The sequence below is a fragment of the Panthera pardus genome, unplaced genomic scaffold (assembly GCF_024362965.1).
Source record: "Panthera pardus isolate Hobbes unplaced genomic scaffold, ASM2436296v1 HiC_scaffold_27, whole genome shotgun sequence".
NCBI classification, from domain to species: Eukaryota; Metazoa; Chordata; class Mammalia; order Carnivora; family Felidae; genus Panthera; species Panthera pardus.
This window is the reverse complement of record NW_026526843.1, coordinates 42,851,607-42,875,598: the sequence shown is the minus strand read 5'-3', so window position 1 is coordinate 42,875,598 and position 23,992 is coordinate 42,851,607. Positions and strand designations below refer to the sequence as shown.

The 23,992-nt window shown below is 35.6% G+C and overlaps 1 protein-coding gene across 1 annotated transcript in view; it reads left to right on the top strand.

Annotated features, from left to right (window-relative positions):
- Positions 1 to 23,992, top strand: part of IL1RAPL2 (interleukin 1 receptor accessory protein like 2) — a 1,152,078-nt gene that overhangs the window by 50,920 nt on the left and 1,077,166 nt on the right. The window contains exon 2 of the mRNA XM_019431771.2: positions 22,932 to 23,032. Within this exon, the coding sequence (XP_019287316.1) occupies positions 22,951 to 23,032 (82 nt within the window). The 5' untranslated portion in view covers positions 22,932 to 22,950. The remainder of the gene's footprint in view (positions 1 to 22,931; positions 23,033 to 23,992) is intronic.

Here is a 23,992-nt window from a genome sequence, read left to right as displayed (position 1 = left end):
CTGAGGGAATAGTGAGTAGAAGTAGATTTATAAGGCAGACTTCATTTGTAGAAGCTTTAGCAAAGGAGAGATGAGTTATTTTTGAAGATGGTAATAGAGATATTTCATATTTAGCAGAAATGACTTTGAGGGAAGGGATTATGCCTTAAGTTTGTGTTTTTCATGGAGCCTGGAAGAGTAATGTATGCACAGTGTGTAGTGAAATTTTAAATGAATGAGCAAATCCATGGAGGATAATTACTGATTAAAAAAAAAAAAAAACCTTCTATATGTTTATTTGTACCTTGAATAATCTCCCAAACCAAGATAGAATTTTTAAAAATTTCCATGGATTTAGTATATATGTAATCATTTAAAGAGGTTGGCTTAAATACCCAATGAATTGGGAAAAATGAAAACCTGCTTATTCCTCAACAAACTCCAGATTGAAGGAAATTCTATGACACCTATTAAGTAATGCTGATGAAGGAGTCTTTAGGTTGTCTGTTTATCTCCATATGAGAATGTAAGATTATTTGTGTGTTTTGTTTGGCTTTTTAAATGTTGACAAGAAGCACATTTTGAAGAAACTTTTTAACAGGGACTTTGCAATGTAAGCAGGTCACCTTATAATATTCACACTTCTTTAACTGCAATATTGTGTATGTGTCTTTGATGGGTCTCTTATGGAAGGTGCATTGACATTCTTCTCCCTCCTAGTGTTGGTGTAATATTTTTACAGGACAGCAGAGGGTACTGTGAATATATCCTGATGTAAGGTATGAACAGGAAGAAATATGTTTGCTTTAGCTTTGATTCATACTCTAGAGCAGTTGCCCAGAATGATGTAGGAGACTGTCAGTCATGTAGCAAACCCTGCCCACATTTCCTGTCTCTTTTCAAAACTGCAGTAACTAATAACATTTGCCTACTTAAGGTCACTAACATGTAGTTTTTGTATATAAAGATGATGATAAGCCACCAGCAGTTGATGGTAGCTCTGATTTTTTTCACTAGTAGATGGGTTGCATTTGAGCTTTTCACTTAGTGTATTTCCCTAAGGACCAGTATAATGCCTCAGGGACAATGGTCAAGGTGAGGCTTTTGGTCCATGACTGTGCTACAGAACAAATTTCACTGGCCTACATGGGATCTAACTGTAATTTTGACCTCAGTGTTGTGCTCAATTTAGCTGAGTAAGGTTGCTTGGGGAAATCAATGGATCTCAAAGGGCAGAACTCAAAAAACTGTGCCACGTCTATTTAGTCAATGGACAAAAATATAGTTGAAGAGCAAGCAGATGTCACCTGTTGAGATGACAACATACATTTTTACGACCTGCTTTATGTATCTCTTAAGGAAATAAGATCCTGGAATTTTGTATTCAGTTTCTACCCACAGTATCTCATTGTTTTCTTTAATGTTAGCCTTGTAAGTCAAAACTGATCATCAAATTGTTTGTCACAACTTTCAGCTTGATTGAGACTTTGTAAGCTTTTAAACAATGTTTTATCTTTGTAAGGTCTAAAAATTGCCTTTATGTTGCTTTGTCGTTTGCATTTAGCCATAGCCTACAATAATCTATTGATAGCATACTTCCCTTACTATTTAAAAGTAAAATACTATGATCTATTAGGAAGACTGTTTTATAATTTTCTAGATTAAGGTCAACAGCAGTAACATGAGCTCTAGACATTTCGTATCATGGTCTGTCATCTAGGGCATTTTCTCAGGCTGCTTGGTAGAAGTCATCCATTCTGAATATACATTGGTTCCAGGGGACAGTTTGCTTGTGAAATAGTCCAAAATTACACTGTTAGGCTTATAAAATAGAGTTAAGGGTACTAGTCTGCTGGAACCTACAGATGTATTACTTACATCTTGAAAGTAATATAACATTGTATGTTAACTACACTGGAATTAAAATTTTTAAAAATTGGAAAAAAAGAGGTACCTGGGTGGCTCAGTTGGTTAAGCATCTGATTCTTTTTTTTTTCAAGTTTTTATTTTATTTATTTATTTATTTATAATTTATTTATTTTTTATTGTTTTAAATATATGAAATTTATTGTCAAATTGGTTTCCATACAACACCCAGTGCTCATCCCAACAGGTGCCCTCCTCAATACTCACCACCCCTCCCTCCCACCCCCCATCAGCCCTCAGTTTGCTCTCAATTTTTAAGAGTCTCTTATGCTTTGGCTCTCTCCCACTCTAACCTCTTTTTTTTTCTTCCCCTCCCCCATGGGTTCCTGTTAAGTTTCTCAGGATTCCAGACCCATAACCAGCAAAGAAATTGAATCAGTTATCAAAAATCTCCCAACAGATAAGAGTCCAGGACCAGATGGCTTCCCAGGGGAGTTCTACCAGACATTTAAAGCAGAGATAATACCTATCCTTCTCAAGCTATTCCAAAAAATAGAAAGGGAAGGAAAACTTCCAGACTCATTCTATGAAGCCAGTATTACTTTTATTCCTAAACCAGACAGAGACCCAGTAAAAAAAAAGAAAACTACAGGCCAATATCCCTGATGAATATGGATGCAAAAATTCTCAATAAGATATTAGCAAATCGAATTCAACAGCATATAAAAAGAATTATTCACCATGATCAAGTAGGATTCATTCCTGGGAAGCAGGGCTCGTTCAACATTCACAAATCAAGCATCTGATTCTTGATTTTGACTCAGTCATGATCTCATGGTTTGTGAGATTGAGCCTTGCGTTGGACTCTGCGCTAACAGTGTGGAGCCTGGTTGAGATTCTCTGTTTTCCTCTCTGCCCCTCCCTTGCTTGCTCTCTATTTTTCTGTCTGTCTCTCTCCCTCTCAAAATAAATAAATAAACATTTAAAAAATAGAAAAAAAAAGTTGATTGTGTACATTTTTCCCGATGTTGTGTTGAATGACATAAGAGTGGTAGCCTTAAATTAGCTATGGTAGGACTACTTACAGTACAAGAATAGGCAAAGGATGTCAACCAGAGCTTCCCCTCCCTTTGGAGACCTGGTTGTTTAACATTTACCAGCACACCACTGCCTAAGGGCCATTATTCCAGCCACTGAGGCATATCCCCGAGTGGACTTGACATATTTCATTCTAGTCCTAGGATTGAGCCTGACCCAGACTTCCCAGGGTATTTTTGGCAATCTTGAGTAATAAGTCATTCAAATCCATATTTATTTTGAAATTTTTTATGTTTATTTATTTTTGAGAGAGAGAGAGAATGAAGGAGGGGCAGAGAGAGAGGGAGATACAGAATCTGAAGCAGGCTCCAGGCTCTGAGCTGTCAGCATAGAGCCCAATGTGGGGCTCAAACCCATGAACTATGAGACCATGACCTGAGCCAAAGTTGGGTGTTTAACCGACTAAGCCATCCAGGCGCCCCTCAAATCCATACTTTTGAAACTGAGAAATCACTAAGTCATTTGAAGGATGAAGGGTGAGGATGGGGCTGAATTACCACTCAGTTTATTTGCATTCATAGCAATGTTGTCTAACAGACTGATTCCAGGTGCTAGCCATTTACTATAAATAAGAAATGTGGAGTCTTTTGTTGCTGAAACAATTTACCAAACAAGTACCTTCCTGTCCATTCATGGCAAAGGAATGAGAGGAACAAAAGAAGTCCTCAACTTAAGTATATTCTGTAAGTGGTTTAGCTCCCTGGCAGGCACTGATGTATTGCATGTGTATCCATCCCATCCCTGAAGATTCTCTTGGCTTAATTATTGTCAAAACACTGTGTAAATAGTCAGTGAAACTGAAGATAGCAATTTTCATAAACTGTATTCTTTATTTTTTGACAAAAAAGGACTTCCTGTCTTTTTCAGAAGAATGCCTCAGACACCTGGGTTTTAGTGCTTTCATTTTTAGAATGAACATTCGCCCTACTTGGCAGTTAATATTTTTGACATTCAGAACACTTTTGGAATAGTTTTTGACTTTACAAACTTTTTTACTGATAGAAGTATTTATAACACATATATTAGAAAAATGTATAATTTTATTACAAAGCATTTCAGAAGCAAATACATGAATGGAAATTAGGACAAAAGATATAAATGAAGCTATTTACAGAAAAAAGGAAATATAAGTAGTCAATAAATATGTGAAAAGATGCTCTATCTCACAATTGAAAATGCAAATAAAAATTAAAGTAATATAATCTGAGAATTTATCTTATAAAAATATATGATTATAATACACATATACATATGATTATAATACACATATATGCATGCATGGGTATTCATTATAACATTGTTTTATTTATATATAAAATGTCTGGAAGGATACGTATCAAGCAGTTAGCATTAGATACCTCTGTTGATTGTGGAAAGTTGATATGAAAAGGGAGGATAACACTCTTCACTATATATACTTCTGTACCATTTGAATATATAATAATTACAGATAATTACTTTTGTGTCTAAACTATATTGGAAATAGTTTTGTTTTTCTACTGTTCTATAAGCTTGTGCCTCATTACCAACAATGTACTTTGAACTTGTTTCTATTTCACTCTTCTTAACTGCTACACAAAATTTTGCCTTGTAGATGAGCTATCATCCATCCATCCATCCACCCACATATTCATCTATTTGCCTCCCTGCCCACTAAATTATTTTTTGCTTGCTTATTTAAACCATTTATTTTCCAAGTTATAGACACAATGCTTGTCCTTGGCTAAAACAAAACAAACAAACAAATAAAAATAACAAAAAAAAGTGGGGTGCCTGTGTGTCTCAGTAATTGAGCATCTGGCTCTTGGTTTCAGCTCTGGTCAGGGTCTCATGGTTTGTGGGTTCAAGCCCTGCATCAAGCTCCTGCTTGGGAATATCTCTCTCCCTCTCTCTCTTCCCCTTCCCCACTTGTGCACGTGCATGCATGCTTTCTTTCTCTCTCTAAATAAATGAATGAACATTTAAAAAAATTAACAAAAAAGAATGCAGTTGGAGAAGACTACAGAAGGAAAAAACTACAGCCCAGTCTCATTCTCCAAAGGCAACCACTGCTAACAATTTCTGTTCTAGTGGTTACTTTTATAACATTAAACAATATGCTTATTATTGTAACAGTATTGATATCAATATTGTTATAATAAAACATGCTTATACCTTCATTGTCTCTTTTCCTCTCCTCCCCACCTCTCCTATTCCCTCATTCCCCCACTTTTTTTTTTGTTTTGTTTTTGTACCATGCTCAGAAGAAGTCCATATGAGAAAATCTTACCCTGACATAGTTCATAATTTGGGACATTTGACCAAGATAGGGAAAGATGTATAAGTAAAGAATACAATTAAAGGGTACTCAGCCTTGAAAAGAATGGGCAGAATCAGAGAGGGAAATAGATACAGTTAGAGCATGGAGAACCAATCAGGAAATGTAGGCCTTTCCCTGTACCAGCCCCTTACCTAGAACCTGAGAGGGTAGGTTGCTCTTTAGTGTTTCAGCAATAAAGTCTCACCCAGGGTTCCTGGTACTCTTAATGGCATGATAAAGTGGAAAGAACATGGGTTTGGAGTCCAAAAGACTTGATTTTGAATCTTACCTCTACCACTATTTAGCTATGCGATCTTGGGGGCAATTTGATTAAACTTTTTGGGTCCCAGTATACTTATCTGTAAATAGGCAGTAATATTTTGCTCAACACTACTCTTATGAGATTTAGATGATGAGGATGATGGCAATTAATATTTATTGACTATTTACTATATAGCAGGTTTGATTCTTATTTTTTTCTTCAGTTTATTCATTTATTTTGAGAGAGAGAGAAAGTGCAAGTCAGAGAGAGAGGGTGAGAGAGAGAATCCCAAGCAGTCTCCACAATGACAAAGCAGAGCCCAGTGTGGGGCTGGAACTTACAAATGAAATAGTGAGATCATGACCTAAGAAAAAGTCAGAGGTTTAATCTACTGAGCCACCCAGGTGCCCTACCAGGTGTGATTCTAAATGCTTTATGCTTAGGAAGTGCCTTATGTAACAGTACCTAGAAGAGAAAGTTATTGTTGTTATCTCATTTACAGATGAAAATGTATCAGATGCAAACAGATTAAATAACTTGCCCAGAGCCTACAGCTAACAAATTACACAGGCAGGACTTATACTGAAGCAATCTGATTGCAGATTGTACAGTTATACTGCAACACACATATAAAGTAAAGCACCTGGTATGGTATATTACACATAATAGTGTTCAGTATATATTTGTTTTATTATTTTCCTTCTTAGAATGACTGATTTTGCTCTTTCAACCCAAAGGAGACTGTGTGACATTATACAAGGTCATACTCCTCTATTTTTTTCAGAGAAGCAAGATATTAAATACTTTGCCTTAAACTTTGAATTTCTATACAAAGTATTAGGTATTACTGTTTAAGGCATTAACAATACCTTGGATCAGAGTAACCAGTTACGCTTCCTAAAGATATGAGCAATAGCCTATCACTTTCTGCCTGCAGCATTCAAACTCACGTATGTAGGAAGCTTGACAACAATTCCTAGATACATTCCCCATAGTGTCCAGAGGAATATGTGCAAATCGAGCCACAAAAATAGATCCATGCCTTCTGGAGTTCCCCAAAGCAGATAGTCAAGTCAAGTAACAAACCTGTTTCACATAAGAAATACATCTGTATTTTTGTGAAAAAAACTATGGACCCCAGAGAAGGAGAAAAAAATAGTGAAGGAAACAATGGTAGGTCTCAGAGAATTTATTTGGAAGTCAGATGAGAGAAATGTCCAAACTCATCTTCCTGCATTCATTTTTTTCTACTCCAATCAGAGGGGTAGCCAGGATCTAAAACTAGGCAAAATGAATCTGTGGCTCTGGAAGATCAAGCAAGTAAGAAAGTACCACTTTTTGACTACCACTTTTTTTGCTACCATTTTTGTATGTTTTAAGCTACTTTCATACTGCTTCAGCAAAGTTTTTTTCATCATTTTCTTAATGTCCATCATTTAAAAAATGACACTGGTTTTTGAGAATGCTACCCAACTAACTTTGCTTCTGATTTTAATCCATTCTTAGCAGCTAGAGTGATCTGTTCCAAAATGGTAAGTCAGATCATCTCACTTCCTTAAACCTTTGGTTCCCACTGCACTAAGGATAAGGTCCAAATTCCTTACCAAGGCCTATGATACTCCACAGATTTTGCCTCCTGCTTACTTCTTATGACTTTCTCTCCTACCACTCTTCTATACACATTCTCTGCTCCAATTACATCGATCTGTCTTTAGTTTCTGAATCAGACCATTCTAATCCAGCCCTTGCTATCTTATTCCCTCTAGCTGGAACATTGTTCCTTTGCCTAGTTAAACCTTACCCATTCTTCAAAGCTCATATCAAGTGTAATTTCTTCAAGCAAGACTTCTTTGACCACCACATACTATACTGGAGCTCTGAGCACCATGCATATCTCTTTTTCATGCTTTCTATAATTGTAATTAATTGTTTAAGATGTCAGTTTCTTTCAATAGAATGTTAGCTTCATGAGGACAAGGATCATTCCTGTCTTCCTCAAAATACTGTATCCTCAGTGTTTGTGAAGTACATATTGTTGATTTTCAGTATTAAGTGAATTAAATTAAGGGATATTTAGGTTGTGGTTGTCTTTTGTGGGTATGTGCATGAGCATGTATGCATGAGCATGTAAATATGTGTGGAAGTGGAATTTATGACCCTCTCGCATAATCCTGTAATTGACCTCAAAGTTAGTAGTTCAAATGGTTTATTTCTGATTTACCAACATCCAAACATTCATTTGGTAGGCCCAATTGAATATAAAATATAAAGTTGAAAATATTTGAAGGATTAATAAATTTCTTATGAAAAAAATATCTCTATATAGGTATACACTGGGTAGCAATATATGCCCAGAATTTAGCTCCTTTATTAAAGTTTAGAGAATAGAGCAATTTGTTAGGGAGTATAGATCAGTATGCTCAATAAAAATCTTGCCAACTTTTCTATCTATAAAGCGTGCCTTTAGGCTATAACTCAGTAAAAAATAAAGTGCTCTTTTAATTACAGATGAATTATCAGTTCCTGCCAGTTTGTTGCTTTAAAGATAACGCAATTTGCTAAGCTCAGTTGGACCACATTGTCTCTTATTGAATCTTTGATTCTTATTGAATCTTTGATAGACATTTGAATTATTTTTACTTTTTGGCTATTATGAATAATAATGTTATAAACATTCTTGTATATTTTTTTGTGTGTGGATATACATTTTCAGTTGTTTTAAGAATATACTTAGAAATAAAATTGCTGGATAATATGGTGATTCTATGTTTAACCTTTTAAGGAACTGCCAAAATGTTTTCCAAAGCAGTTGTACCATGTTACATTACCACCACCAGTGTATGAAGGCTTCATTTTTTTTTTTTTACATTCTCACCAAAACTTGTTATTATATCTTTTATTATAGGCATCCTAGTGGGTAAGAAGTGGTATCTCATTGTGATTTTCATTTTTTAATGGCCAATGATGTTGAGCATCTTTTCATGTGGTTATTGGCTATTTGTATACCTACCCATTTGAAGAAATGTCTATTCAAATACTTTATGACTTTTTAATTGGATTATTTATATTTTTATTGTTGAGTTGTAAGAGTTCTTTATTTATCCTAGATATAATTCCCTCATCAGATATATGATTTACAAGTATTTTCTCTCACTCTATGGGTTGTCTTTTTATTTTCTTGATAGTATGATTTGTAGCATATAGTCTTTCATTTTCAGGGAATTCAATTTATCTACTTTTTAAAAAATTTTTCTAATGTTTATTTATTTTTGAGAGAGGGATACAGAGCTCAAGTTGCGGAGGAGCAGAGAGAGAGGGAGGAACAGAATCCGAACAGGCTCTGAGCTGTCAGCACAGAGCCCGACGCAGGGTTTAAACCCACAAACTGTGAGATCATGACCTGAGCTGAAGTCCTTTGCTTGACTAACTGAGCCACCCAGGCACCCCTTCAATTTATCTATTTTTTGATGCTTGTACTTTTTTAAATTATTTTTATTTTTATTTTTTAAATATATTGTCAAGTTGGCTAACATACAGTGTATACAGTGTGCTCTTGGTTTTGGGGGTAGATTCCCGTAATTCATCACTTACATACAACACCCACTGCTCATCCCAACAATTGCCCTCCTCAATGCCCATCACCCACTTTCTCCTCTCCCCCTCCCACCGCATCAACCCTCAGTTTGTTCTCTGTATTTAAGCGTCTCTTATGGTTTTCCTCCCTACCTCTCTGTTTGTAACTATTTTTTCCATTCCCTTCCCCCATGGTCTTCTGTTAAGTTTCTCAAGTTCCACATATGAGTGAAAACATATGGTATCTGTCTTTCTCTGACTGACTTATTTCACTCAACATACCTTCAAGTTCCATCCACGTTGCTGCAGATATGATGCTTATACTTTTAATGTCATGTCTAAGATTTTTCACCTAAACCAAAGTCACAAAGATTTATTCCTATATTTTATGCTAAGTATTATACTATCTTAGCTCTTACATTTAGGCCTATGATCCATTTTGAGTTAATTTTTGTATGTGATGTAAGATAGAGGGCTAAATTCTTCTGGATGTAGCTATCCAGTTGTTCCTGTACTATTTGTTGAAAAGGCCATTTTCATTGAATGGTCTTGGTAGCCTTGTTGAAAATCAATTGATCAAAAATTATGCTCTGAACTCTCGATTCTGTCCATGGATCTTCATGTTACCCTTATATCAGTACCACACTATCTTGATCTGATACCTTAGGATTTTTTATATACATGATAATGTCATCTGCAAATTGACATAGTTTTATTTTTTCCTTGAATCTGGATACCTGTTATTAATTTTCTTGCCTTATTTCCTGTTTATAATCTCCAGTATAATGTTGAATAAAAGTGGTAATAGCAGACATCCTTGTTTTTGATCTTAAGGGGAAAGACTTCAGTATTTCATCATTAAGTATAATGTTACCTATGAGTTTTTTCGTGGATAGCCTTTATCAAACCAAGGACAAAGGATGTTGGATTTTTTGAAATGTTTTTTCCGCTTCTATTGAAATGATTATGTGATTAATTTTCTTTATTGAGATGGTGTATTACATGGATTTATTTGTAGATGTTAAACCAAGTTTGCATTCCTAGGATAAATCATAGTTTGCCATTAGGTATAATCTGCTTTATATGTTGCACAATTCAATTTGTCAGTTTTCTTATTTATTTTTATTTTTTAAATAAAATTTATTGTCAAAATGACTAACATACAGTGTGTAAAGTGTGCTCTTGGTTTTTTCCCACGGTTGATTTCCATGGTTAATCACTTACATACAACACCCAGTGCTCATCCTAACAAGTGCCCTTCTCAATGCTCATCACCCATTTTCCTCTCTCCCCCACACTCCCATACATCCTCAGTTTGTTCTCTGCATTTTTTTGAGACTTTTTGGTCTATGTTGTTAAAAGATTCAGGTCTGTAGTTTTCTTTTTATGTGATGTCTTTTCCTGATGTTGGTATCAGGGTATTACTGACCTAATAGAAAGTGTTGGGAAATATTCTCTTTTATATTTTTTGAGAGAGTTTTTGAGGAATTGATATTAATTCTTCTTTAAATAAATTCTTTTAAAACTGGTGGTAGAATTCACCAGTGAAGCTATCTAGGCCTGGGGTAGTCTTTCTGGTTTTTTTTTTTTTTTTTTTTTTTTTTTTTTTTTTTTTACTATTAATTCAATCTCTTACTTGTTATGGGTCTGTTCAGAGTATTATTTTTTTCTTGGTCATCTTCAGTAGTTTGTATCTTTCTACAAATTTGGTCCTTTCATCTAAGTTATCTAATTTTTTGGCATAGCATTTTTCATAGTATTCCCTTGTAATCATTTCACACCCTCTATGTTCAGTGATGTCCCAAATTAGTTCATCTGATTTAAAAATACATATTTATTTTATTATTTTTAAATTATTTTTTAAGTTTATTTATTTATTTTGAGATGGAGAGAGCAGTGTGTGAATGGGAAAGGAGCAGAGAGAGCGGGAGAGAGAGAGAACCCAAGTAGGCTCTGCACTGTCAGTGCAGAGTTCAATGTGAGGCTCAAACTTAGAAAATCAAGGGTCCGATGCTTACCACCTGAGCCATCCAGGTGCCCCCAAAATACGTATTTATTTTAAGTGTCTGTTTTTAGGGGCACTGGAGTGCCTCATTTGGTTGAGCAGCTGACTCTTGATTTTGGCTCACATTATGGTCCCAGGGTCATGGGATTGAGCCCTGCATCGGGCTGCATATTGAGCATGGGGCCTGTTTGAGATTCGCTAGTTCTCCCACTCTGCTACTCTCCTCCACTCACAAGTGCTCTCTTGTTCTCTAAAATAATTAGTAAATAAATAAATAAATAAAATGTTTTTAGGGATGATATTGATAATGATGAATATAACATTCTCTATAATTGCACTACTGAAATATAATGTAAAAATTAAGTACATTTCCTTCTAGGGTGTGTGTGTGTGTGTGTGTGTGTGTGTGTGTGTGTATGTGTGTGTGTGTATTAATAATAGGTAGTCTGGGGTGCCTGAGTGTGTGCACATACACACATAGAGAGTTAGCCTTATAAAGTAAGTCTTACTATTACCACCATTTTCAGATGAGTAAATGAATGGAAGGTGAAAGTGTATAGGTAATTAGGCTAAGGTCATACAGCTAATAAATAAAATTGGGGCCCAAAAGGCTACATTGACAAAAGTCAAAAGGCTAGTTCACATTAGTCAATAACCCAGGTAAAGGTGCATCACTCAAAAAAGAGACCCTGTTGTACAGCTCACTTAATATGACAAAAATACATTATTTTATACTTGCTCATGGGACACAATGTTTCATCATCCTTTTATAATTAAAAATATAGGAAACAAGATTTTAGAACTAGGTACTGTCATTTATCTAAACATAGAAGCTCAATTAGATGCATTGCACTATTAGAGGAAAGTTCATTAATATAACTGTTCTTTCTGACAGCACCATGTTTTTTTTTTTATTACTTGGCACTTATAGTTATATACAGTGCCCTTCATGCTGACTATTTCAAGGAGTTTAACTCCATTTCCTGTCTATTTGTCTATTTATTTATTAACAGTCAACAGTCACTGCTGTTTCTGATAGACAAGAAAGATATTTTACAAATATGAATTACTTATTCTGCCTGCAACTGGCTTCTTGTAATAGTGAAAGTTACTTACCTCACTGACTCTCAGTTTCCCTGTATTTTACACAAGGGTAATGAGGTTAAATTATTTCTTAAAATACCACAAAACCTCAATTAACTGTAGTATGGCAAAAAGAATGTATAAGAATTAATGTGATTAGAAAAAGTTAATTGGTGTGTTGGTTACCTTGGAAGGTGCCCTTGTAGCTGCTTCCACTCAATTCTTATGAAAATCTTTTTACATGGAGTCATAGAAACAATGAAAGTACAAGAGTATTAGGTATAGTCAAATGTGTTAGTTAAAATCAAAAACAAAACCTTGGACTCCAGAAACTTAAATTAGTGAACTTAACATCCAATACTAGAGTGAACTGTTTAACTTTTGAAAAGGTACAGGTTTCCTCAATCCTCCTACCTGACCCTCTCTTTAGATAAACTTGCCAGCTGTTTCACAGAGAATGTAGAAGCCACAAGATGGCAACTTCCCACCACTAAATCTACAAACTTACCTATACCTTCACCTATCATTTCTGCCTTCCTTCCATTTCTAACTGAAGATCAAAAAAAAAAAAAAAATCCTCCTGTGTATGGCACATATTTCCATTTGCGGTTCAGAAACTTTTTCTTATCCATGTATTTCTTTAGGGTTTTTGCTGTGTAAATTAACCATGTGTTGTCTTTTTCTTCAGCTATTTCCTGTTGTCTTGCTCCTTTCCCTCAGCATTTAAAGCTTGCTCAAATCTCTCTTACTCACCAAAGATAAAAACTATTCTGGTTTTCCCCAAAACTTATAACCTCAGTCTAATCATGAGAAAAATAGCAGTGTACTTTTAAAAATCCTCTGGCCCTATGCTGTAAATGTACTGTATCTCACTCTTTCCTATCACAGCTAATCTTTGTGATAGTTGTCTCTACTCATTCACTGTTTTACTTCCTTACCTTCAATTTACTCTTCAGTTTATACAGTCTGGTTCTAGCCCTGATATTCCACTGATTTGTTTTTGGCAGTCTTCTCTTGACTAGCAGCCTTTCCTTGGCTACATATAAAGGATACTTTTTAGTTTTTGACTCACTTGATTACCCACCCAGTAGCATTTAACATAGTTGTCATTCTTGAAATATGTTGTTCTCTTGGCTTTTGTCCTGGTTTTCCTGGTATCTGTCTTGTTACTTTTTTTTTTTCAGTCACTTTTGAAGACTTCTCTGAACCTGCTCATCTTTTTTTTTTTAAACATTTATTCATTTTTCAGAGATGGAGAGAGACAGAGCATGAGCGGGGGAGGGTCAGAGAGAGAGGGAGACACAGAATCCAAAACAGGCTCCAGGCTCTGAGCTGTCCACACAGAGCCCGAGGCGGGGTGCGAACCCACGAACTGCGAGATCATGACCTGAGCAAAGTTGAATGCTCAACCGACTGAGCCACCCAGGCGCCCCCCCTGCTCATCTTTTAAGTGTTGGTGTTTCTCAGGAATCTACCCTTAGCCAGTTTTTTATTTTGCCTCTATCCTTAGGTAATTTGGTGACCCTGTGGCATCTTTATTCTTGAAACTATGAAATATATATCCCCAAGTCCCTTTCCTTAATTCCTATCAGTATCTCCAATTTCCCACTGAACATCCATGCTTAGATGTACTATAGGCAACTTAATCTCTACATGATCTGACCCTTGCTTACTTCTCCAGTATCAACTCTCTCTTATCTATATATCCAACACTCTATGGTTCTGCTGCATTGAACTCATTTCAGTTCTGTGAATGTTCCAGGCTCTCTGAGAACAATCTTTCCTTTCATGTTCTCAGTTTAAGTTTAGAAGTCACTTTCCCCAGAAAGCCTTCTATTTTTCCTAAATGTGCATGTAATTTCTCCACTTACTGCCCTCAAAACACTCTGTATCTCTCTTCTCATTACATTTAAAACAATTCATTATTACCTGCTTGTTTTTCTCTTCTACTAGACTGTGATTACATAGAAGATACCATACTTATTATGTTCCCATTTGTATCCCTGTTGTTGGCACACAATAAATTCGTCAAATGCATAAATTAATGGATCTTAGAATCAAGTCAGGCTAAATAAATCTGTTATATTTTGGTAGAGTTATTACACTAATATATGAAAGCTTGGTTTATCAAATGAGTAATCTCCCATGATAAAATATCCAAATATGGGCCAGTTAAATGGATTCTAGTACAGTTAAGTGAATTCATGCCCAGCTGGTCAGTAAGATTAATGATCAATGCCAACATGTAGAGAGGTCTATAGTGGTGGTCTATAGGTCTCTGTTTTGTGTCTTTATTTGGAATTTGCTATTATTGACTTAATTGAGGGCAAAAAGAACAAGCTTATGAAATGTTCAAGTGACACAAAGATGAGAGAGTAAATAAAAATGAATATGATTTGAACTGATTTTGAGTGAACTAAAACTAATATATTGACATTTAATAGGGATTAATATAAAACTACAAGTTAAGGTAAAAATTATTTAGTACAAAATTCAAGAAGAATGGTTGTATGCCTACTGTGTTCTAGTCACTGGTGCTCAGGATGCAAAAAAGAATAAATCATAGTTTCTGCCCTTTAACTGGTTGCATTCTAAAGAGTATATTGAATCTAGATCATGGCACATAATATTATGTCTCATTATATTTTGTGTTGTCCATGTACAGAATATTGTGTGCTGTTCTAGGCATATTTTTATAATGTACCCATAATGTATATTTATCTCAATGTAAATTTTAAGTATTTCAATTGTATCAGTCAGAAATATTTAGATTATGCTGTTGTAACTATCCCCAAATCTTGGTGGCGTATAACAGCAAAATTTTATTTCTGACTTATGTAACATGTCAGCTGGGAGCTCTGCTCCAAAATTTCTCATTTTATCACCCAGACTGATGGAGCAACCACTATTTTGAGCATTACCATTTCACTATGGCAGAGGAAAAGATGTAGAAAGCACATTGACAAATAAATGTTCTGACCTGAAAGTGAAACACAAGTGTGAGCAATAACTTTTGTTTACAAGTAATTGGCCAGAATCAGTCATATGCTCCATCAATCACAATGGGGCCAGGACATGAAAAACTGTCCTATACATGAAGGCAAAGAGATATAAATTTTGGAGAAAAGAAGTAATGACTATCATGACTAGATAAAGAATGAAATTTACCCTTCAACATTAGACTTTTTCCTACTCCCCTCCCTACATTAACTTTTTCTATAAATTTCCATATACACATGCATATATATACATACATAGATTTTTCCATTATATATGGGATCATGTTTATTTTCCATACATTTTATAGTTATACTCATCTATGCACAATTCTTACTTCAGTCTCTTTAATAGCTATAAAGTATTCCATAGTATGCATATACCATACTTTATTCAACCACTCCTCTGTTTTCTTTTTTTAAATATGAAATTTATTGTCAAATTGGTTTCCATACAACACCCAGTGCTCATCCCAAAAGGTGCCCTTCTCAATACCCATCACCCACCCTCCCCACCCCCCATCAACCCTCATCTTGTTCTCAGTTCTTAAGAGTCTCTTATGCTTCGGCTCCCTCCCTCTCTAGCCTCTTTTTTTTTCTTCCCCTCCCCCATGGACTTCTGTTAAGTTTCTCAGGATCCACATAAGAGTGAAAACATATGGTATCTGTCTTTCTCTGTATGACTTATTTCGCTTAGCATCACACTCTCCAGTTCCATCCACGTGGCTACAAAAGGCCATATTTCATTCTTTCTCATTGCCACATAGTATTCCATTGTGTATATAAACCACAATTTCTTTATCCATTCATCAGTTGATGTACATTTAGGCTCTTTCCGTAATTTGGCTATTGTTGAAAGTGCTGCTATAAACATTGGGGTACAAGTGCCTTATGCATCAGCACTCCTGTATCCCTTGGGTAAATTCCTAGCAGTGCTATTGCTGGGTCATAGGGTAGGTCTATTTTTAATTTTTTGAGGAACCTCCACACTGCTTTCCAGAGCGGCTGTACCAATTTGCATTCCCACCAACGGTGCAAGAGGGTTCCTGTTTCTGCACATCCTTACCAGCATCTATAGTCTCCTGATTTGTTCCTTTTAGCCACTCTGACTGGTGTGAGGTGATATCTGAGTGTGTCAACCACTCCTCTTTGGAGGGGTATTTGTTTTATTCCCAGATTTTGACCATTATAACACATACTGCACTGACTGTCCTTGAACATGCGTATATTTCTGTGCATATGTATTTGAATTTCTGTAGTATAAGTTATTAGAAAAGGAATTCCTGAGCACTTTAAATTTTGTCATGTCCTGGCAATTTGCCTTCCAAAATGCTGTACCAATTTAAAATCTCATATATAGTGTATGAAAGTGTAAATTATATTTTGAGAAAAATGTTGACATTTGTATTGAAGGAAGGAAGAGTTGGATAACGAGGGATTTAGAAACCACATAAAAATGAGTAATGAGTGAAGACTTTTTGTTTAAACAGCTTATAAAACCTTATACCTACTACTTCTAGGTTTGCTGACTGGAGCAATCCTGAAAAAGACTATTCCCACTTGTACATGATATTTCTTGTTACATCTTAGTGGTCAGAATGCAATTTCCTGTCCATATGCAGTTGCAAGGAAGGCTATGAAATGAAGACTCAAATTTGGGGAATTACATACTAAACCAAAAACTGCAGGCTACATAATCACCACAAGAAATAGACTAGTTTGGGAGATAGTTCTTGCTATGCTCCTGGATCTCTATAGTTGCTTACAACCAATTTTTCCCTCTTATGTTTGCTTCTCTTTTTACCCTCTTTTTCTCTTCTGCTATCTCTCAGAAGTTTGTCCATCATTCTTCTTCTTTTCTCTTGTTTCCTCCTCTTTCTCAATATGTCAACTTCTTGTGTCTCCATTTCTGTCTTTTTCTCTCTCTGCTTCCGTATGCTTTATCTCCCCATTTCTCCTCTGTGTGTATTTTTTCTCTTTCCATCTGCTTCCTATCCATCTGTCTCTCTATCTTTAGCTATCTCTGTTTTCTTCTGTATTTCTGGTTCTCTTGGTTTCGGTCTCATGTCTCTCTCTTTCTATCTCCATTTCTTTTTTTTTTTAACGTTTATTTATTTTTGGGACAGAGAGAGACAGAGCATGAACGGGAGAGGGGCAGAGAGAGAGGGAGACACAGAACTGGAAGCAGGTTCCAGGCTCCGAGCCATCAGCCCAGAGCCTGACGCGGGGCTCGAACTCACGGACCACAAGATCGTGACCTGAGCTGAAGTCGGACGCTTAACCGACTGAGCCACCCAGGCACCCCTCTATCTCCATTTCTAATTATTAGAGCTAATAATAATTAGCTGCCACTTCATACTTGTTTTCATATGGTAGGAAGTACTTGAGGATAGGGTAGCTATAGAGATAGTGTAAAAAGGATTTCTTGATAGGTTGATGGTTGGATTATATAATCGTTGAGGTATTTTCCAAGTTTGAGTCAAATTGAGAACCAACTTTCCATTCTTATTAAGTAGAATATCATTTATATTATTGCACATTTGTTTTCTGATTGAAGATATAGTAGGACCTTAAGACCATCTCTGTATGAATATTGTGCTTCATTGTAGGTGACTGTAGAATTAGAAGATACAGTATTCCGCTCTTATCCACAGTCTTAATTTCTATAGTTTCAGTTATCCTTAGTCAACTATGGTCTGGAAGCAGATGATCCTCTTTCTGACCTATCATCAGAGTATCAGTAATAGCTTAACATTATGTCATAATCCCTATATAAATCACCTCACTTCATCTCACCCCATAGGTATTTTATCATCTCACATCATACATTGAAAGAATAAGGTACAATACAGTAAGTGATTACATCGCATAGCTTTTATTACAATATATTGTTATAATTGTTCTATTTATTGTTAGTTATGGTAATATTCTATTGTGCCTAATTTATAAATTAAACTTTATCATAGGGTATGTCCTATAGGAAAAAACATACTCTATATAGGGTTTGGCACTATCTGTGGTTTTAGGCATCCACTCAGGTCTTAGAACATATCCCCGAAGGCTAAGGAGGTACTATTGTATTAGAAATTGAAATGAATGTGTGTTCTTTACAACCTAGCTGGTATATCTAGTAGTGTCTTTTAGTTGTGTCAAAATATATTAATAAATTAAACTTGTTTTGCCTTCTAGAATTAGAATTGTGCCATACAGATACTTTTAAGAATTAACATGAAACAGGAACCTGGCATACTGGTACTTTAAGGAGGAAAAGAGTAAGTGGAGAAGGTAATTTACAAACTAGACTTGAAAACCACTCGAGCATAACATTATCATTACAATTATTTGTCAAATGATTTAGTTCAATTACATTTTTAAAAACTGTCTTGAAAATATGGCCCTACTCATATCAGGATTGGTAATTCAAGGAAAGGAAAATTAATGCCTTCATTAGCCATTGTGCTAGCATCTTCAGTCTTTAGAATCCTTGTGTTGTCTTTTGGGATTTTTATATCCTACCCTTAGGAAATCAGTAAACACAAAGCCCTCGGAAATATGAACTTCAGGTGTAAGAACCCTTGTATATTTATATCCATGGTAGGGGGAAGAATTCTGTGAAAAAAAAATGTAATTTTGAAATAATTGAATAGCAGCATAATTGCCATCATATAAAGTATTATACTTGCTCCTATACATTTTCTCCACACAACAGTAAGTTGGTTGTAAAATCACCAAGAAGAAAAAAAAAGTTATAATGTAATAAACCTAAATTTCAGTGTAAGATTTCCATGGGATAACCTGAGATGCTTCTGACACTTTTAGTATTTAAACAGATGTGTGGGACTGTATGCTGGGAGCCTAGTGGTCACAGTTCTGAGACATTCATTGATCAATGATGATATTTAAGGCCGATTTCTGTTGCAGATGAACACAGCTAGGAGATTGATTACACTGGCCTTTCTTTTTGACTGAATTGGCAGTTTGGCAGATTTTCCCTTTCAATGGGAAATCTGCATCACCTATTGAACATGCTACAAAATACTTGTCTTACTCTATATTCCCTTAGCCTTTAACATATACAGGTCATTCTTCACTCTCTTGCACTTGACTAAGCTCTCAAGTATGCATGGACCTCCACAGTTAGATTATAGCTTCCTGAAGGCAAGGAGCGATGTTTTATAATCTTAGACTTAGTTTTTGACTTCCATAACATCTAACTCCTAGGGCAAAAATAGCTTAGTAGTGGTTATGAGCTTGGACTTTGTAGTCATATAGACCTAAATTCATTTTTTCCCTTAATTTACTATTGATGTGACCTTGTGTAAGTCACAAGTATCACTTTTGTGAATAGTAAAATGGGATAATAACACCCCTAAGGTCATTAATAGAATAAAATATCATATAGCAATTTAGTGAAATGCTTGGCACACAAAAATGCTCAATACATTATAATTATTATTTTAATAAAATACAGATTTTCCTTGACTTACAGTGGGATTACATATCAACCTATTAGAAGGTGAAAATATCATAAGTTGAAAGTGCATTTAATACACCTAACCTATCAAACATCATAGCTTAGCATAGCCTACCTTAAACTTTCCCAAAACACTTACATTGGCCTACAGTTGGGCAAAATCATCTAAAACAAAGGCTATTTTGTAACAAAGTATTGAATAGATCATGTACTTTAGTGAAAAAAAAATGTTGGATGGGAAGTGAATCTGTTGTTTACCCTGATGTTTGTATGACTGAGAGTCAGAAATAGGAAAGGTACAATCATGGACAGGATGAATTGTAGGTAAAGGAGAATATGACAGACTTCTAATATCTCACTGGCAAGGTTGGGTTGATAACTGACTGAATACAGCAGAAATACTTAAATCAGAGATGAACCAATGTTCTTATTGAAGTCACTGGGAATAACATATATTCTAAACCGGGAGACAGGACAGAAGGGCTAGAATGTGCCTGTGGTTTAGGAAAATTTGAATAATAAGCCACCTTTTGAATGTCCAGAGCCTATGTAAACTTAGCTAGAAACTGTACAAATAAATTTTATGTAAAACAAAGGATTTTGTGGAATTCATGATGGTCTTTTCAGTCTTGGTTTGGGGTCTCCCAAAAGCAGACCCAAAGACAAGGATTTAGATATAGGTAATTTATTTGGGAAGTGATTCCAGAAAGTAATGCAAGGGAATGAGAAAGTCAGACTGGAAGGGAGAAAAAGCAAATAAAGAGTGTGTTAATGAGCAGTTTGCCACTCAGTTTTACTGGAATATACCAACAGGTGAGGGAGTTGCGGTGTTTATTCACTAACTCCCATTACTGAAAGTAACTCATGGGGTGTTAACAACTTGGAACTTCCAGACTGCCTCCCCTGCTGTTCAACTTACTTTGTAGATAGGAAAGCACCCCCTGGTAGAGAAACATAGGAAGTCTTCTGCAAATGACTTTTGGCGTAGGCCAAGAGGATATGGGTAGGGTAACAACAGTGTCCACTATAGCAGGGGAAACCACATATCTTGGATTTGAATAATCATATATTTGTTAATATATATTCTATTTCAAATAAATGGGTAACTTGAAAAAAACATGAAAGCTGCCATTTATTTGTATTAATGAGACCCTTGATATGATATCTACATGATCTTCTTTTATCCATTGAATATGGATAATGACTAGGTGACTATCTTCATGAATATAATATTCTAGTGGTCAAGGTGTGGGCAGAAACAACCAAGCTAATAAATGCAGCTGATTCATTAAGAGTTTTAACTCAGTGAAGTATAACTCTGAAATAGTATTGTTTTTCCCAATGATTTCTATTTGTTGTACTGTACTGTACTTTGTTTTTTCCATGGGGAGATGGTGACAATGATAATCATTTCAGTCTGATTATATAACTTTTCAGCTGTTTTCAGAGTTTCATTCTGATTTTAAAGACTGTTCTAAGCTCCTATCTGATTCAAATAGTGTCTCTTCCTTTTTCTTTAAACAGATGAGACATTCCAGTGGCTAGGAATTTGGAGGGTGCATGGTAGATTTTCACACATCAGCCATATGCCTTCTCCAGTGGTGTTTCATAGGGAGACAAATGACTAGGGAAGAGGGAGAGGGAAAAAATATGCTTTTGATTGACTGTGTCTTTTCCTTGGTTGAACATAATTGCCCTTCTAGCCATCTATAGGCTCTGTATAAATAGTTAGTTGTTGTGACAGGCCTGATGATGAGATGATCCCCCCATCATTTACTCTTGGCAATGAAGTCTCTTTCGAAATTTGATTAAATCTTCCCTCAGAACTTCAACTAGTGACATGATATCACTTTTCTCTCAAGTGTACTCATCTTACCCCATGCTGTAAAGCCTCTGACAAGAATCATCTACCCAGTCCAATTTGAATCTTTGGTAATGTGCCAAATCCATTTCATGCTTCTTGGGACCAGAAATTTAGTATGTGATAGGGATTGGTAGAGATTAGTACTGGCCTCTTGTCATCTGAAATTCCCAACACACCATCCTTCCTCAAAGTTCTTTGTCACTGTTCCAGTAGTATGGGAGAAGTCCAGCATGTCATCTGGGAAAGGAAAACCTGTCTTTGTTATCAAAAGGTGACCTTCTCCTCTTTCTCAGTCTTCTTTGTTTATTGATGGAGAGAAGATGGGATGATAAAGAACTAGCTGCATTGGATAGTGAACAGGTGGGCTCAGACCCCAAACTGCAAGTTTTCTGAATTTAGGATGTCAGGTGGATATAAATTCTGAGGTAAATTCTGGGAATACACGATGCTTGATATCATCCTGTTACTCTCAAATTCTGGGTAAGGTTCTGCACCTTTAGGTACAAACCAATTATTCAAGAAACAAATCTTTACATGGAATTCTGGATCTTTAAAATGATATCCAGAGGGTGTTCTTGCTTTTCCACTCAGATTTGCTTCCACTCATTATTTTAGGGATCACTGTGCTTTCATTCTTATTGTCCCCTTTGCCATATTTATGTCTTGGGTTTATGATAAGCCCAGTATACCTCTGTGGTGCTTATATTCTGATTGTTAGAGGATCTCGATCCTATTTGAAACTTTTTACACTTATTTTTCGCTTTGGAACAGTTTCATTACAATTGTTTAAAGTTCAGTATTGTTAATTTTAAAATATTGTCAAAGTTGAGTAAAAACCCTTGTGATATAAATAAACAAAATAATTATAAGTGCTGATCAGTCTTATGAATAAAACAGCAGGGAGGTGAGTCAGAGAATGACAGAGTGAGACTTTAGGTAGTTGGAAAAAGTGTTTTTGTGTGACTGAAGACAATAGAATGTTAAGGAACCAACTGTGTGAAGAGTGGGGTGAAGTATACTAGGAGGAAGACAAAATGTAAAGACTACAAGAAGCAAATGACCTTGACACATTCCAGGGACAGATAAAATATTCATAGTGGCTGGAGCATAACCAACAAGGAGGAGAGTGTTGTCATATAAGATCAAAGAGGCAGCCAGGGCCCCACCTTTATGCCCTTAATGGCCTAATGGAAGGAGTTCAGATTTTACTCCAAATCCAATGGGAAGCCATTGAAAAGTTTTAAGCAGGGAACTTTGGCATGATTCAACTGTGTGCATTCATGTTTTCTTCCATTTGAATAAAACTAAAAACAAAGGTCACTAGAATGTCATTGTTTCTGTAATGTGTCCTTGAGATATGTGAAATTTTAGCTGCTAGTTTGTTGATGCCAAGATCTGTGACTCAATTTCATATTATTTTTTGACTTTTCAGCTACTGAAGAAAGTGAACAATGAAGCCACCATTTCTTTTGGCCCTTGTGGTCTCTTCTGTAGTCAGCACAAATTTGAGGATGGTATCAAAGAGAAATTCTGGTAAGTTGCTGGCAAATTATATTTGATCAAAAATGTGTAGTTTTTGTGACATCCAGAAAGCATCTGTGCCTTTAACTATGAATATCTTGAAACAGAAATGCTTGAACTCCAGCTATGTTGGAAGGTAGCCAAGATAAGAATGAGATTTTAGCCTACCACTGAGAAAATGTTGGTGAACTAGTGGAATTTTGTTCAACTTCAGTGGCAATGTACTCTCAGTGGACAATGAAATGTTAAGGGCCTACTTGGGGTTGGTTACATTTGCTAATGACTGTACACCTGGGAGCAAACATTTGTAACTGAAAATACAAGAAACTTAAAAAAAAATATATATATATATCCTTTGCCTCTTAATTGAGTGTGCAGCACTACTGTTTAAATGAATTATTTTGACATGTAGCTTTATTTTTTGTTACATTTTCACATTTTTACTGAATCTCTAACAGGCAGAAGTTTAAAGCCTCCAAGTTAAGAAATATTAGCTAATTTCCTGAAGAGGAATTTCTTGAGAAGAAATATCTATTCATAGAACATGGTGGTCTGGCAGGCAACCATGCTTGTACTGAAAGATCAGCTGTCATCAGTAGATGTCCCAATCAGAGCTTAAACATTGTTTAAAAACACTTGAATATATATGTCTTTCAGTTTTTATTATATAGTCTAGCTATAATTACAAACCATGCATGAGATTTTAAGAATTGATTTTCTGTCTACAATCATCCCAGTAAGACATTGAAGAATGAATGTATTATTACATGGAAACAAAAGACTGTGAAGGGACTTTCTGCTGGCTTCTAATTCAGTTATTTCCTAGAATTAAATGTATGCTCTTTACTTTCTCATTAGGTATAAAACCCAGAAAATAAAGTGCATGCCTATTTTTCAAAGCAATAAATGCTGGCTAGTGCTTGGCATTTGGTTAATGTTTGTTTTCTGAGGCAGGAATACTTGCTAATTGAA